This window comes from Rhincodon typus, chromosome 4 (genome assembly GCF_021869965.1).
Source record: "Rhincodon typus isolate 14 chromosome 4, sRhiTyp1.1, whole genome shotgun sequence".
NCBI classification, from domain to species: domain Eukaryota; kingdom Metazoa; phylum Chordata; class Chondrichthyes; order Orectolobiformes; family Rhincodontidae; genus Rhincodon; species Rhincodon typus.
In genome coordinates, this window is record NC_063335.1 from 57,217,012 (window position 1) to 57,235,538 (window position 18,527).

The window sequence follows — 18,527 nt, forward strand, 5'->3', positions numbered from 1 at the left end:
CTATGGGTGTATGAAGGCAGATCTGGCTAATGCAAACTGGGAAACAAGTTTAAAAATAGGATGACAGAGTTGCGGTGACACTCATTTAAATAGATATTAAATAACTCTCAGCAAAGATTTATCCCTGTGAAAATTAAAGGCTCTTTGGAAAGGATGTATTATCTGTGGTTGAATAAAGAGGATAAGGATGTACTAAATTGAAAAAAAACACACTATACAAATCCGTAAAGATTAGCGACAGGTCAGGCAGACTTCAAAAAGGGGCAAATAATGACTAAAAAAATACAAAGCAGAATGTGGAAGAAAGTTGGCTAGCAATATTTAAAAAAAAAAAAAATTTCTAGAAATATTTGAATAGGAGAAAAATGACTTCACCTGACAAAGGGGCTACACTCTGAAAACTTGTGATTTCAATTAAACCTGTTGGACTTTCACCTGGTGTCATGTGACTTCTGACTTAGTCCACCCCAGTCAAACGCCGGCACCTCCACATCAAATTTAATAATGAGAGAATGACCCACATGTGTAATTCTGTGTATCTGAGGCAGCAAATGCTAAACCTATGGTAATTCTATTTTTTTGTCCTTCATTTGATGTATTTCTCCCAATTGGCCTCTTGTCTGGCTATTAAACTTTGAAAACATTTGACAAGATTTTGTTTTAATATTATGAAACATATGGTACTACTAAATGTGATGTTTTAAACCAGCTGCTTTATTTTGACTTCTTTTTAATGGCTCTGGATGTTGGAAATTGATTACTCCATATGTTTTTATAGAAACAATTAAAGCCTCTTTTAAGGCCCTTAGTGTTCATTTCTATTCAATCAATTTCAAAGAATCTCAATTATATCCTGTAATAATTATAGCACATCAAGCTGGTATAAAGTTAGCACGTATCTATATTGCTAACTAAGTTTTAGTTAATGGCAGAAGCAGTTGTCATTTCCATACTTGTGATTTCGGAATGTAGTTGAAAATTCATGTTGTCCTTCAGTTGCTTGTTCAGTAACCAAGTGGAGTTCTGCACATGATACTAAAGTACTGTTTTGACACATGATCACAACCTAGACACTAAAATATTCATCAGAAGCTTGTATATTTTTAATATTCCTCATGCATGTAGGCATTTCAGATTACTGTGAACTACTTGATACAAGTAACCCAGTGGGCAAATATCTGTCTTTTCCAAGTAACTCAGTAGCTACAAGTTTCACCCTTTTTAAACATATTTTGAAATTTGCTATAAATGCAAAAATAAAATTCTCATTTGTGTTTTTTGTCCAGTCATGTGAAACGTGCCAATGGCTGGATATAGAGTTTGCACACTCTGATTTGTCAGACATGTGAAAATTGGCTGTTGTATTTCTTGCATAACAAGAGTGACTTCACTTTAAAGGTACCTCAGTGGCCATGACGCGTGTTATATAAATTCACGTCTTTCTTTCACTCTTCATAGAGCAAGGGTTGGTTGCCTAAATTGATGACCATGGTAAAGTGTGGTATATACTGGATCATATGGTTACAGATATATGTGAAATGCATTGCTGCTGTTGCTAATTGGCACAGTGGCTTATTGAAACCCAGCTTTAAGTTGTTTGATCTGTTCTAAATCTCTTCTCTCCAGCATGGTGATTGTACTACACAACATAGTGGAGAATGTCCTCTATGTGAAGCAGGATTTCATCTCCACAATGACTGTGTGGCAGTCACTCCTATCTATACTGTCATGTATACGTGCACCTTTCATCTGTTAAATGTGATTTTAAAAAAAACACAAGTTGCTGGAGAAACTCCGATCTGGCAGCATCTGTGGCGAAAGAGTTGAAACTTTGAGAGTAATATTACGCTTCCATTGAACTGAAATAAGGCTGTAGTATGGTGGTTTTCAACCTGTAGACAGAGGTGAAGCAGAATGGTTAGAGTGCCCAGAGCAAACGACGGTGAGCGTAATATTGGTGATGATGTAAAAGTAGAATTGTCAAATAGAAGTTCATGTTATAGTCTTAAATTATGGTGTGAAAAGGAAAAATGGGTCCACTCTGATTAGAGCAAAGCCAACAAGACAGACAAGGCATGGATGGGGGTGGAGGACAGAGATCGTGTGAATTCCATTGTGTTGTGCTGTGCGACCAGCCTGGTGGGCAGGACATGGCATTTGAGAAGTTTGTGACATTGCGTGAATGGTATAATTCTGTGAGCATGATTGTGCTGAGGTGTTGCTTTTGGCACAGGTCTCAATGAAGAGGACCTTAGCGGTCACTGGCTTGTGTATACATTTGACATATCTAAATCAAATGCTAAGATTTGTCTCCTGGTCTGCCCGCTTTTTATTCATGTTGTATAGTACCCTCATGGTTTTGATACACAGTGACTTACTTGGGTATAAATTATTAGGTTACTAATGGCCTGGAGTCATGTATAGCCAGACTGAAGAAAGGACAGCAGATTTCCTTCAAAAGGACATTAATTAATAAGGTTAATTTTGAATTATATCTGTTTGCTTTCATAACTAGAATTAGTAATGAAGGCTTTTAATTTTTACTCTAGTTAATTGACTGAATTTAAATTTCCCAACTACTGTGTTGAGCTTTCTGTTTGTGTGTCTCTAAAACATTAGTCAAAGTCTCTGTATTTTTAGTTCAGTATCATAAACACTATGCTAATGTTACATCAATTAAAAAAAGACCTGACTAGCATTCTGTAAAAGGGGAAAGAATCTTCCTTTCTAACTAAGGGTAAAAGTTTCAGTGATGTGCTGCTAAATAATTATGGATTAATGCTGCTCTTTTTCTTTAGGATATTCCTGAGGTTTATTATTAATAAAAATTCATTAACAATTGTTTTTGAAAACAAGGAGTTGCAGAGCTGATTACACTATGACACAGGACATTGTCGTTACATTCTTTTCAAATAAATTTGATTTTTTACAACGGTATTTTTATTCTGTGATCCTTTAGATCAAACATTGATGCTATATAGTTAAATTGCATTAATCCACTGTATCGTAGTAAACAAATTTCCTACAGATTTTAAACTCTGCATAACAAAGCTAATTAAACCTATGAACAAAGTTTTGTAGAAACTTCCATCGACAGTGTTAAAGTTTTTATATTGGACTTTGTTGCACCTGGCAGCTTTTTTCTGTTCCTCATGAAATTGCAACATTTTCATTTTGGATATTACCTTTTAATGTTTATTGTTATTTGTACTTCAATGTTTTATGACCTGTGAATTCTGTCACTTACGTGCTTATTCTGACATAGCTTGCAACAATTTTATGCCATGCTAAATTATGTGTTTTTGTTTCTCTTCCCCTTGTCTTCCTTCCCTTTTACCTTTCTTGCTTTCTTGGATTCTTGCTCCAGGAGGACAAAGTGGTCAGAATCTATTTTTCACTTCATGTATTAGTGTTTACGTTGTGTTGATCCTTGAATTTTGTTTTCAACTGATTTTAAAATTTGTTACCATTTTTATTCTCATTTTGAGGATTTTCCTCTTGAATTGTAAGTGAGTCAGAATTCGGGTATACGTTTGAAAATGGTTTAATTCACTGGGGGAACTGGAAATGCTGACATTGTTTTGGGTACAAGAATAGCTTATGAATTGTTTCTTAATACTCAACTAACAACATGTTGGAGTTGTACAGCTACATAAAATACATCTAAATATTAAAGTCCCAGTGGCAAACAATTGTCCTAATGGTGCAGTGGTTCAGCAGATGTTGTGATTGCAGGGCTTAGCTAATCAACAAGAAATACTTGGTAATTATTTATTGACGTTGAGGAATTAAACATCCCAAATAATGTTTTTTAGAAGTTATAAAACAACATTTGACAGCAAACCACTTAAAGACGTATTATTGCAAATGACTAAATGTTTAGACAAATTTCTGGTTTTAAGTAGGTTCTTGGTGGAGGAAAGACAAGAAGTTGAGAGGTTTATGGAGGAATTCCTGATCATAGGACCTTGGCAGCTAATGGTGTGACCTTCAATGGTGGAACAATTAAAATGAGGGTACTCCAAGCTTGGAGATCTTGGAGTCGTTGGATTTGAAATGTAGGGAGAGGTAAGGCCATAAAGGGATTTGAAAATGAGGATAAAACGTTTAGGATTGATGTGTTGCTGGGGTTGGGGAAATGTAGGTCAGTGAATAAAGGGATAATGGCCCACCAGAGCTTCACAGAAGACCTTTGATGCACATGGAACAGTTAAACAGTTAACATGTCGAAGTTAAATGTGAAGTGATTTGATAAAATTACATGGTCAGTATTGAGGCATGAATGAATGAGGGTTCGAGAAACTGATCAATTGAGACTAAGGCCGCTTAGGTGATATTGTGGATCAACTAGGTGATGGCCTAGTGGTATTATCGCTGGACTGTTAATCCAGAGACCAGACAACATTCTGGAAACCAGGGTCAAATTCGAATTCAATAAATATCTGGAATGAAGAATCTAATGATGACCGTGAATCTATTGCCGATTGTCGGAAAAAAACATCTGGTTCACTAATGTCCTTTAGGGAAGGAAACTGCCATTCTTACCTGGTCTGGCCGACATGTGATTCCAGATCCACAGCAGTGTGGTTGAATCTTAACTACCCTCTGGGCAATTAGGGATGGGCAATAAATGCTGCCTAGCCAGCGACGCCCTCATCCCATGAATGAATAAAGAAAAAAAAATTTTGTGGTCAGTTTGAGTTCAGTTACATTGGCGATTAGAAGTCATATTGCTGGCCCTGACTTCTTCCAACGAAGAATCTGAAGGAATAGCACTAAGTTGGGACCATGAAGGGTCATGGGGGATAATTTTGAACTGGAAGTGAGAGTTATAGGTGTTATTATTTTGAACATTACAGTATTTTTCACAAGGAATTGTGACATAAGATTAATGTTTGTACTCAATAAGACTTGCAGACTATTGGATCAGTGCTCTGCCCATTTCCTGTGCTGTTTGCATTTCATCTGAAATTATAAGATATTTAATATGTTTCACGTAGTCTGCACAAACAGCGGTTAACAAGTTTGAGCTGATACATTTTGGATGGTCAACATGGCTGGACCTTTATGAGCATTGACATATAGAGGGATCTTGGGGTGCAAGTACATAGCTCCGTGAATGTGACAACAAAGTTTCACGTGGCAGACTAACCAGCAAAGTTAGGTCAAATGGGATTCAGGGTGAGCTTGCCAATTGGATACATAATTGGCTTAACAGCAGGAGACAGTGGTGGTGGAAGGTTGCTTTTTGGACTGGAGGTTTGTGACCAGCAGTGTTCTGCAGGGATTGGTTCTGTGTCCTCGCTTGTTTGTCATTTATATAAATGGATGAGAATATAGAAGGCATGGTTAGTAAGTTTGTGGATGGCCCCAAAATTGATGCAATTGTAGACAGTGAGGAAGATTTTCTAAGATTATAAAAGGGATCTTGATCAAATGAAAAATGGCAGATGGAGTCCCGAATGTGAGGTATTTGCATTTTTGGTATAACAAACAAGGGTAGGGCTTATACAATTAGTGGAAGGGCCTTGGAAAAGTGTTATAGAACAGAGGGACTGAGGGGTGCAAGTGCATAATTCTTTGACGTTTGCGTCACATATTGACAGGCGGTTTAAAAACTCATTCAACATGCTTGCCTTCATTGCTGAGTCCTTTAAGTATAGGAGTTGGGATGTTATGTTGATGTTGTACAGGACATTGAGATCTCTTCTTGAGTATGGTGTCCAGTTTTGATCCCCAGTTATAGAAAGGATACTAAAATGGAGAGGGTTCAGAAGAGATTTACCAGGATTTGCTGGTAATGGAAGGTTTGAGTTATAAAGAAAGGCTGGATAAGCTGGAACTGTTTTCACAGGAGTGTACAAGGTTGAGAGGCGACCTGATAGAAGTTTATAAAATAACGAAGGGTGTAGATAGAGTTGATAGTTGTCTTTTCCCTAGGATAGGGGGGATTAGAGGTGACTAGAGGTCACATTTTTAAGGTGAGAGGAGAGAGATTTAAAAAGAAGACATGGGCATTTTTTTAACACAGAGGGTGGTTCACATGTGGAATGAATTTCCTGAGGAAGTGATGGATGTGGGCACAATTACAATGTTCAAAAGACATTTGTATAAGTACATGAACAGGAAATGTTTGAGGGATATGGGCCAGGAGCAGGCACATGGGACTAGTTTAGTTTGGGATTGTGTTCAGCAGGGACTGGTTGGACTGAAGGGTCTGTTTCCGAACTGTGTGACTTTCTAACGCAAGTGGATAAAGAGTAAAGAAGACATGTGGCATGCTTGCCTTCAATCGGTCAAAGCATTGAGTATAAAAGGTGGCAAGTCATGTTGCAACTGTGTTAAGATTTTAGTCAGGCCACATTTGGAGTGCTATGCTCAGTTCTGCTTGCCACACGAAGGAAGGATGTGGAGGCTTTGAAGAGGGTGCAGAAGAGGTTTAATGGGATGTTGCCTGGATTGGAATGCCTTAGCTATAAGGAGAGGTTGGACAAACTTGGACTTTTTTTTTTGCAAGAAGTTTGGAGACTGAAGGGCAACCTGATGGAAGCATATAGAATTATGAGAGACATGGATAGTCGGAGTCTCTTCCCCAGGGAAGAAATGTCAAATACTAAGGGGCATAGGTGTAAGGTGAGAGCGGATAAGTTTAAGTGAGATGTGGAAGGCAAGTTTTTTTTGAAACACAGAACGGTGGTATGTGCTTTGAAAGCTCTGTCAAGGGAGGTGGTAGAAGCACAAACACTAGCAAAGTTTGAGGCATTTAGACAGACACATAAACAAGCAGAGAATAAAGAGATATGGACCATGTGCAGGAAGATGGGATTAGTTTAGAAACAGCATCATGATCAGCACAGATGTGGTGTTCCTGTGCTGTACTGTTTTATGTTCTATCTGCCAGTATCCTTTCATTTCTTATTTAGCTCTGCTAGTCATAGAAAAATCTCCCTTTATGTTCCCTGTTGAACATTCTGTACTCCTCTAGGGCTTCTGTTGTTTTGAGCCCTTTTATAAGCCTCCCTTTATCTCTTAAGCCAATGCTGTGTATCCCTTGATATTTGGGTTCACAGGATTTGATGGCCCTAACCTTTTTCTTTATTGGAACATGTTGTCCCTATACTTTCCATATTTCCTTCCTGAACATGATCCACTGTTCTGAGACAGATTTACCTGCAAGAGCCCAGTGATCCTTCAGAGGATGCTGCCAGACCTGCTGAGTTTTTCAGGCAAAGTCTGTTTTTGTTTTTGTTTCCAGCATCCGCAATTCTGTTAGTTTTTGCTTCTAAAAATTTGCTTTCACCTAGTACAGAACTTTATTTCAGGACCATTCTTGCCCTCTTCTATGACAATTTTGAATTGAATGGAGTTATGATTGCTGTCTGCAAAATGCTTCACCATTGATAGATCATTCACTTGCCTAGCTTTGTTACCGTAGGGCCTTCTATGTACTGGCCAAAAAAGTTGTCCTAGATCCATTAAAGAATTCATTCCCACCAAACCTTGCACACAATGACCAACCTAGTTAATGTTGTGGAAGTTGAAATCCCCCATAGTTACTTTATTGCATAAGAATGAAGGTAAGGGTCAGAGTATGTATTGAACTTTTTATTAAAACTAAGGTAAGTAAATGTGAAGTAAGTAATCTGTTTAACAGATTTTCCTTTTGGATACTGCTGTTGAAATTATTTTTCAGGCAAAAGCAGCAAGAGCCACGTATTACAGGTAGACAAGTAATAAGCAGAGGAAACAATGGCTAGCAGCAAATAAGACCATAGTGCAAAAAATGTTAAAAAGACAAATTCAAATGGTGTGGTGTCTAATTGCACAGAACATTCGCAATAAGATAAATAAACTAACAGAACAAATAGTTGCCAATAAGTACAAATTTTGACCAGGCACATGGCTGCAGGGTGACTAGTGCTGGGAATGGAATTGCCAAGGGTATTCAATATTTTGGAAAGACCGGCAAAATGGAAGGGAGGTGGGTAGAGTCGAAGTGTGTGGAGCTAAGCAGCAACAGGATGTAGAAACCTGTAGTTGCCTGTAGGTATCCAAGCAGGAGTGATAAAATAGGGGCTGTCAATCTGTAGAAAGTTAGAGCTGCATGTAACTCGAATGCTGTGATAATTATGGGTGACTTTACTCTACATATAGATTGGGCAAGCCATGTGCAATAATATAATGGTCGATGAATCTTTGAATGTGTACAAGATGAAATTTTGGACCAGTATTTTGAGAAACCAACTAGGGAACAGGCTATTCTTATGCATTGAAAAGGAGTTAGTTAATAATCTATAAGAGATATTTTATGGAAGAATGACCATAACATGATAGTATTCTTCATTGGAATAGAAGTGAAATAGCCCAAACTAAAGCTTGGATTCTAAATTTAATCAAAGGTAACTGTGAAGGTGTAAGGGACAGGTTAGATGCGATAGACTGGGTAATTTAATTAAAAGGCATGATGGTGATTTGCAACTACTAATACCAAAGAGAAAAATATGTATACTGCAACAATTATACAAACGTTTCTGCTACAAAAATACAATTGGAAAATTGCCCCAGCTAATCACAATATTTAATTGATTTGGATGAGGAACTTTAAAGTAATATTTCTGATTCTGCTGAAAACTAGGAAAAAAAAGAGGTGAGGATGAAGATTCTCCCACAATATTTAGACAAGTTAAGTGAAATGCGCAAATGCTTGGCAGATGCAATATAATGTGAATCTGTGTGAAGGTGTCATCTTTGGCAGGAGAACCAGAATGGCAGAATGTAAATTTAAATGATAAAAATTGGGAAATATTGATGGACAAGAGGATCCGGCTGTCCTTCTACATCAGTTGCTGAAAGCAAGTGCAGCAAGCAAATGTATTGGGCTTCATTGCAAATTCATTTGCGTCCATGAGCAGGCATGCCTTAGTGAGACCAAATCTGGGAGTATTCTGTGCAGTTTTGGTCTTATGCTGCACATATAAACCCAGGTGCCTCCATTCCTCCGTCCCCTTTAGAGTTGTACCCTTTATGTTCTATTGTCGAAACGTAGAAAATAGGAGCAAGAGTAGGTTATTCACTCCATCAAGCCTGCTGCGTCAGACAATGTACAAAAAAACAGAACAAATTCAACATGGCAAACAATTGTGCTGTCAGCCTACCTTTGATGATAATGTGATAATGATGAGAAGTGTCATCAACAGCAGTTTAAGGGCCAATATCCTCTCATAAGCTGTTCAATGGCCAATTTTTCTGGTTTTACGCCAGTCTATGGTTATAGTATTGGCCTGACTATGCGCTAAAGGACTGAATTCCAGAGGGAATGAGAACGAGAGCGAGAGTGAGCAAACAGTATCTTTGATTTTAAGGTGGCATTCAACAAGATATGCTGAAGGAACCTAGCAAAGTTCATGGCCAATGGACATGAGCTTTGCTAGGTTCCTTCAGCATATCTTGTTGAATGCCACCTTAAAATCAAAGATACTGCTCACTCTCGCTCTCGTTCTCGTGGTTATGGTTGTTTAATGCCTTTAATCACACCACTGCAGGAGATCCTCAGGGAAGCATTCTGGGCCCACACAGTACCATCATCATCAATGATTTTTTTCCTCTATGATAAGGTCAGAGTGGCTCTGATTGTTGATGTTTGCACTGTGTTTAGTTTTGTGGAAACTCCTCCCATAATTAAATCAGTCTGTGCCCACATACTGCAGGATCTGAACATCATTCAGACTTGTGCTGTTAACACTTACAGCACACAAATGCCAAGCAAATAACTATTCTCAAAAGCCAAGCAGTAACTAATCTCAACAAGAGACAGCCTAATCACCGCCTGTTTGATATTCAATAGTATTATCAGTAAGAACAGGTCAGTGTGACCTTTATCACATAAAATTTGATTCTATTTGATTCTATGTCTTTAATGATAAATGTCAAAGCAAATGAAACAAAACTATTTGCTGAATGCTTCCGCATATGCCTTTGACATGAAATCAAATGTCTATTTAAAGATGGAGAGTATTTTATTTAATTAAGATGTCCTTTGCTCATAACATTGAGCAAGAATAATTTTATTTTTGTTATGACTTTGAAATACAGCATGTTATAAATTATTTTGATTATAAGTTCAAAATCTGGCTGAACCACAACTCCTGTATTCATGTTCTTGCTCTAAATTTTACTTACTGCTACAGCTATAATGGATAAGCAATCTAATAGTCTTATTGAGGTGCTCAATCAAATTTAGTATAGCAAAACCTTTTGTTTGACATGCAACTATCTGACAGAACAATTACGATTCTTTGAGCACAGTTGGGCCTTTATAGCACTGTATGGTGTGCCATACATATTTAATCATTTGGATTCAAACTTAGTGGCTGGAAACCAGGACTTTCATCTATAAATAATGAAGACATAACTAACAACAGAATAAAATAGAAAACATGATTTGGTTTGCTGTCCCTGGCAAATATTTTGAGTTTACCCTTTCATTTCCTGCTGGGTGATTAGTTGTGTATTTAACCTTTGTCTCAAATAAATTCTTTAATAATGACAGGAAGTGATTCTGTTTCTCTAGTGGAACAAAGCTGCCTGTGTAAGGCATTGTAATTATTGATAGACTGCTGTGTGGAGATGTGTAATTTTTAATGAGTTGTTTTAAGCTTACCATTATTTGTCAGTTGAGATGCACAACAACCTCTTGCTGATACAAATGGCTTTTGAATATCGCACTATAAACGCTTCAACATGAAGTGCAGGGCAGAATATGGCATGGAAGGAGTGTAGAAAACTGCAATACAAAATTTGTTGCCACACAGACTACTGTGAGCTATAGATGTCATTGGGCAAGCGATACTAATTAATTCCTTTCATGGAATATGATGAGTGCACAGCTGTAAAGGCAAGGAGGAGAAAGATTTAATTTCTGTTGTGCACAATCTTTAGTGCACACCTTGCTTATAAAATACTATCTAAATGTTGTAGTTGAATCTGCACACAGTCTAATCTCATTTAAGCTGCCATCCTCTATTGTAATTTTAAAATGTATTTGCAGGGGTTTTGTTAGTTTGAGTCAACTAACTTGTCTCACAATGTTCTGTCTATCAAAACATGTCACCTTACTTCACTGTATTGAACTTCATCTGCCAACTATCCACACGCTCCACAATTTGTCCATGTCATTTTCAATACCAAGGTCTAAATCATTAATATTTATCAGGAAAAGCGAGAGTCTCAGCACTGACTCATAGGGGACTCCAAAACCTTTCCCCACCCAATTAACATCCATTAACCAGTATACACAGATTCCTGTCACTCGGCCAATATTGCATTCACATTACTGTCCCTTTTATTCTACAAGCTTTGATTTTGCTCACAGGTTTGTGGTATGGCACTGTAACAAATGCCTTCTGAAATTCTATATGTACACCACATTAGCAGCATTGCCGTCATCAGTCCTCTGTTAGCTCTTCAAAAACTTTAACAAGTGAAATAAACATTATTTTGCTTAGGAAATCTATGCTGGGTCTCCTTAATTAACCTGCATTTACCTATGTAACTATTCACTTTTATTCCCCCCGCCCCAAATCATCATTTCTAGTAGTTTCCACCTGCACCTTTATTTTGTTGAATCTAGGATATGGTGTTTGCAACTCTCCTGTCATCTGACATGAACCTGAGTCAGGGAAGACTGAAATAGTATTGGCAGCACATCTGCAATTTCTACTGTCATTCCCCCTTTGTATCCTTGTGTGCATCTCATTGGTCTCAATGTCTTGTCAACAAAGTTTATAATGTCTAAGCAATGCTATCATCTTTTCAATTTTAATTCCTTCACCTTGTCCTTGGTAACATCATCTTCCCTGATAAAGACAGATGCAAAATATTCTTTTAACATCCTCAACAATGTCCTCCACCCCCTCTGTAAATCCTGTTTTTGTTCCTAATCAACCTCACTCCACCTTTCATCACTCTTTTACTGCTTATATGCCCATAGAATATATTAGGAAACTCCAATCGCTGCCAGTGTTGCTGCATACGCCTACTTTGCTTTTATTTGCTTTTCACCACTTCTCTGAACGTTTTTAATTCAGCCGGGTTCTTAGCTGTACTTTCTACGTGACTAAGTACACTTTCTCTTTATCAATATATAATTTTTCTTTTTTATTGAGGGAGCTCTGCATTTGTTTGCTGTACCTTCCTCAGTAATGGAAAATATCTTACCTGTGTATGAGCTATTCTTCTTTAAAGAAGATTCCTGTGGCATGTTTTAATATCATTGTTGATTAATCATGTGCCAAATTTGAATGTTTAAATTCCAGCGAAAAAAAATAAGAAGTTCCAATGCACTGCCATGATGACAGTCTCTCAGTAGCTATTGTTATTGCACATTTTAACATAACTTTTGGAAGACATTGGATTTCATTTTTAGAGGGCTAGTATTAAAAAAGCAATGTTGTTGGGTCAAAATCCTGGAATTGCCTGCCTAATGGCATTGTAGTTCTTACCTACAGCACATGGACTACAAATGTTTAAGAAGGCAATGCACCATTTTGTCAAGGGCAATTAGGATTGTACAATAAATGCTGGCCCAGTCAACGATATCCACATCCCATGAGTGAATAAAACAAAAAGCTATCTGGTAAGATTGCAGAGGCTGAAGCTTTTATCTCTAGAGAAGAGAAGATCTGTATAAAAGGTCTTTAAACTTGATGGATTTTGATACTTGCATTTGTATTGTGACTTGCATTTCAATTACACTATTAACACAGTGGCCCATCCCAAGGCACGTCATAGGAACATTGTTGAACAGAATTTGTCAATGAACCGGATGGGAACATGTTGGCTCATATAGCCAGCGCATGTCAAAATAGGTGTTACGGGGCATCTTGAAGGAAGAGGTGGAGTGCTTGGAATCTGGGTAACTAAAGGCATGGTTGCCAATAGTAGACTGACCAAACTCCTGGATATGGAAGAATCCAGAATCGATGACATGCAGAGGCTTCAAGGTTTGTGGTCCTAGATGTTGCCTCAAATAGTGAGCCGTAAAAGGGATTTAAAAACTAGGGTGAGAGTTTTAAAATTTTAGGTATTGTGGATTGGGAGTTCATACAGGTCAGTGACCATAGGTCCTTGATGCAGGCTAGGACTTTGGAAGCAAAGTTTTTGGATAAACTCAAATTGATGGAATATGGATGCTGGCCAAGAGAGCTGGAATTGTCGGCTCTGAAGATACCAAAGGCAGTGGTGGAGGTTTCAACAAAAGATTAAACCAAACTTATTGTACCCTGTACTATTAACTCCACATATGACTCAGGGTTAAATCTTCTACGACAACAGTCCTGTTAATGACTTAGGATACTGTACTCTGTTAAAGTAGTGATGTAACTCCACAGTGTTTGTAGCATAACCGTACGAGTCTGCCAAAGCATGTGACTTGGTTATTGTCACATGGATGCAATAAGAGACTATTTTGTAGTTTCAGGAAAGCTTTAGCACAGAGAAAAGTTTTGGTCAAAAACAGATTTGAATTGGTGAGAGTTTCCAAAATTGTATTTGAATGGAAACTGCTGCCTGCCATGTGAGCAAGTTCCAGGGCATTCGTTTCTGTAATGACACTGGCTGTACTCGAGATGTGATAAAAAGAATCATTAAGATGAATATTTTTATGAGAAGGTTATATGCAATAACTACTTAGTGAGCTCATTCAGTTAAGATTTGTGGAAAATCATTAGGCTGCTTGGATAGCGGTTGGGAGAAAAATATTGTCTCAAGGGTCCACAGAGGGCTGTAAGTCAAGTCACCTTCGTCTTACCAGAACATAAAGATGACTGGTGGAGATTGAACCCGAGGGCCACCATACCTCAGTTGAAGGGTGTGGTTGAGGAGCTTAGTCCTTCATGGTAACTTCAGCTTCTGTGGTGATTGAACCCATGCTGTTGGTATTTCACTGCTTTGCAATGCGACTGTCCAGCCAACTGAGCTAAACCGACCAATCAACAGAAGAAAAGACCAAAAAAGTCAATTCTGAAGAGCATTCACAGAGTTGGGAGATTGACAGCATAGAATTGACATAAGCTGATAACAGTGTAAACAGAGTGAAAAAGTTAGGAGTTCGGTGAGAGCCAAATTTTCCAGGAAGAATGGATCAATCTCTACAAACTAATATTTAAAGGATGAAAGGAGGTGGTTTTGTGCAGATATGGGATAGAATCAGTACAATGCAAGGAATAATCCAAGATCAGAAGATATTGAAAAGATAGAGATATTTAAGGCTCTGGTCAAGAAAAAGGAGGAGGCATATAAAGGCAGCTGGGTTCAATTAAATCCCTTGAGGAGTATAGGGGGCATAGGAGTACACTTCAGAGGGAAAGCAGGTGGGAAAATCGGGTCCATGAGATAGCTTTGGCGGATAAGGTAAAAAGAGAATCTAAAAGAGATTCTACAAGTATATTAAGAGCAAAAGAGTGACTAGGGAGAGAATAAGGCCCCTTCAGGATAAATTAGGTTAATTGTGTGGAACCACAAGGTAAATGAATATTTCTCATCAGTATTTACCGTGGAGAAAGACACGGAAGCTCATGAAATTGGGGAAATAAATAATGTTGTCATGAAAAGAGTCCACATTACAGAAGAGGTGGTGCTGGAGTTCTCAAAATGCATAAAAATAGATAAATCCCTGGGTCATGATCAGTTGAATCCAGGGCATTTTGGGAAGCTAGGGAAGAAGTTGTGGTACCCCTAGCGGAGATATTTGTATCATCGACAGCCACTGGTAAGGTCTTGGAAGACTGGAGGGTGCCATTATTTAAGAGAGGCTGCAAGGACAAGCCAAGGATCTACAGATCAGTGAGCTCAGCATTCGTGTTGGCAGGAATTCTGAGAGACAGGATCAACATGCATTTGGAAAGGCAAGGACTGATTAGGATAGCCAACATGGTTTTGTGCATGGGAAATTGCGTCTCACTAAATTGAGAGTTTCTTGAAGAGGCAACCAAGAACGTAGTACACATGGACTTGAGCAAGGCATTCAGCAAGGTTCCGCATGGTAGACTAGTTCATAAAGTTAGATCACATGGGATCCAGGGAGAGCCACTTAATTGGATACAAAATTAGTTTGACAGTAGGAGAGAGAGAGAGAGTGGTGGTAGAGGGTTGTTGTTCAGACTGGAGGCCGGTGACCAACAGTATGCTGCAAGGATCAGTGATGGGTCCATTGTTTGTTATTTATAAAAAACCATTTGGTTGAGAATATAGGAGGCATGGTTAGGAAGTTTGCAGATGACGCCAAAATTAATGATATAGTTGGCAGTGAAAACGGTTAGCTAAGAGTACAATAGGATCTTGATCAACTGTGCCAGTGGACTGACGAATGGCAAATGGAGTTTAATGCACCTAAATGCAACACCTTGCGTTTAGGTAAGACCAACTAGGGCAAGACTTACAGTTAATGGTAGGTCTTTGGGGAATGTTGTCAAACAGAGAGACTGAGGGGTGCAGGTACATAGTTCCTTGAAAGTGGCATTGTTGGTAGATAGGGTAATGAAGGTGGTGTTTGGTGTGCTTGTCTTCGTCGGTCAGAACATAGAGTACAGGAGTTGTGCTGTCATGTTATGGCTGTGGAAGACATTGTTAAGACCACATTTGGAGAACTGTGTACAATTCTGGTTGCCCTGCTTTGGAAGGATGTTGTTAAACTGGAAGAGGTCCAAAAGGAGATGTACAGGGATGTTACCAAAACTGGAAGGTTTGAGTTATAAAGAGGCCGGATGGATGGGACTGTTTTCCCCCAGAGCGTAGGAGGCTGAGGGATGACTTTATAAAGGTTAATAAAGTCATGAGGGACGTAGATACAGAGAGTAGGAGAGTCCAATACTTGAGGGCATGGGATTAAGGTGAGAGGGGAAATATTTAAAAGGGACCTGAGGGGCAACATCTTCCATCCAACTGCACATACCAAGTGTGGAAGTAGTAAAGGCAAGTATAATTGCAAGATTTAAAAGACATTTGTACAAGTACATGGATAGTAAGGGTTTAGAGAGGTATGGGCCAAATGCAGGCAAATGTGATGAGTTCAATTTAGGAAACCTGGTCAAGATGGATGAATGGGCCAGTGTTTGTTTCCGTTCTGTATGATGGACTCCAGAGTGGAACTTAGAAGCAGCAAGGGAAAGCAAACGTTGGCAGGATCTATTGATAGACCACCAAATAGTAGTTGTATTATGGGACATACTAATCAGATGAGAGAATTGTATAGTGATTCAGTCATAATGGTGATTTCAATCTGCATGTAGATTGAATACATCTAACAAATACAAATGCTGAGGAGTTTCTGAAGTGTGTTGGAGACAATATTTAAAGCAATCTTGAGGAGACCAGAGAACAGGCTAATCTAAATCTAACATTATGCAGTGAAGGGCTAATTAATAATAGAACAAAGAAAATTAGAGTACATGAACAGGCCCTTTGGCCCTCGAAGCCTGAGCTGACATGCTGCCCGTCACAACTAAAACCCCCTACCCTTCTGGGGAAAGTATTCCTCTATTCCCATCCTATTCATGTATTTGTCAAGACGCCCTTTAAAAGTCACTATCGTATCTGCTTCCACTACCTCTGCTGGCAGCGAGTTCCAGGCACCCACCACCCTCTGTGTAAAAAAAACTTACCTCGTATATCACCTTTAAACCTTACCCCTTGCACCTTAAACCCATGGCCCCTGGTAACTGACTCTTCCACCCTGGGAAAAAGCTTCTCACTGTCCAGTCTGTCCATGCCCTTCATAATCTTGTAGACCTCTATCAGGTCGCCCCTCAACCTCTTCGTTCCAGTGAGAACAACCCAAGATTTTCCAACCTCTCTTCATAGCTAATGCCCTCCATACCAGGCAACATCCTGGTAAATCTTTTCTGTACCCTTTCCAAAGCCACCACCTCCTTCTGGTAGTGTGGCGACCAAAATTGAACACCGTATTCCAAATGCGGCCTAACTAAGGTTCTATAAACCTGCTACATGACCTGCCAATTTTTAAACTCAATGCCCCGGCTGATGAAGGCAAGCATGCCATATGCCTTGTTGACTACCCTTTTCACCTGCGTTGCCACTTTCAGTGACCTGTGTACCTGTACAACCAGATCCCTCTGCCTATTAGTACTCTTCAGGGTTCTGTAATTTTACTGTATATTTTCCATTTGGATTAGACCTTCCAAAATGCATTACCCCACATTTTTCTGGATTAAACTCCATCTGCCATTTCTCTGCCCAAGACACCAACTGATCTATATCCAGCTGTATCCTTTGACGGTCCTCATTGCTATCCGCAAATCCAGCAACCTTTGTGTCATCAGATAACTTACTAATCAGACCAGTTACATTCTCCTCCAAATCATTTATATATTATATTACAAACAGCAAAGGTCCCAACACTGATCCCTGAGGAGTGCCACTAGGCACAGCCCTCCATTCAGAAACGTACCCTTCCACTGCTACCCTCTGTCTTCTATGACCAGGCCAGTTTTTATCCATCTTGCAAGCTCACCTCTGACCCCATGTGACTTTACCTTCTGTATCAACCTGCCACGAGGGACCTTGTCAATGCCCTTACTGAAGTCCATGTAGACAACATCCACTGCCCTACCCTCATTAATCATCTTTGTCACTTCCTGAAAAAACTCAATCATGTTAGTAAGACACAACCTCCCCTTCACAAAAACATGTTGCCTCTCACTAATACGCCTACTGATTTCCAGATGGGAGTAAATCCTGTCTTGAAGAATCCTCTCTAGTAATTTCCATACCACTGACGTAAGGCTCACCGGCCTGTAATTAGTTGGATCATCCTTGCCACCCTGCTTAAACAAAGGCAAAATGTTGGCTATTCTCCAATCCTCTGGGACCTTTCCTGTAGCCAGTGAGGATACAAAGATTTCCCTCCAGGCCACAGCAATTTCCTCCCTTGCCTGTCTCAGTATTCTGGGGTATATCCCATCAGGCCCTGGGGACTTGTCTATCTTAATGTTTTTCAAGACCCCAATACCTCCTCCCTTTTGATTTCAACTTGACCCATACTATCTACACATCCTTCCCCAGACTCATCATCCACCAAGTCCTTCTCTATGGGAAATACTGACGCATTTAATGCCTCACCCATTTCCTCTGGCTCCACACATAAATTCCCTTCCCTGTCCTTGAGTGGGCCAACCCTCTACTCTTACCCTCTTACTCTTTGTATATGTATAAAAAGCCTTGGGATTTTCCTTAATCCTGTTGGCCAATGACTTTTCATGACTCATTTTAGCCCTGCTGACTTGTTGCTTAAATTTCTTTCAACTTTCCTGGTATTCTATCCTTGCTTCGTGTGTTCCCAGCCTCCTAGACTTGATAAATGCTTCCTTTTTCTTTTTGAAAAAATCATTTTTCTGAAGAAGGGTCTAGGCCCGAAACGTCAGCCTTCCTGCTCCTCTGATGCTGCTTGGCCTGCTGTGTTCATCCAGCTCTACACCTTGTTGTCTCGGATTTTCCAGCATCTGCAGTGCCTA

At 39.2% G+C, this 18,527-nt stretch overlaps 1 protein-coding gene across 3 annotated transcripts in view; it reads left to right on the forward strand.

Annotated features, from left to right (window-relative positions):
- LOC109916756 (regulating synaptic membrane exocytosis protein 2-like) overlaps positions 1–18,527 on the forward strand; it is a 913,938-nt gene that overhangs the window by 263,975 nt on the left and 631,436 nt on the right. Inside the window, exon 3 of one of the 3 annotated variants that reach the window (XM_048595802.1) lies at positions 3,368–3,379. The exons of the other annotated variants lie outside the window; for them this stretch is intronic. Coding sequence (XP_048451759.1) covers positions 3,368–3,379 — 12 coding nt within the window. The remainder of the gene's footprint in view (positions 1–3,367; positions 3,380–18,527) is intronic. 3 annotated transcript variants of the gene reach the window in all.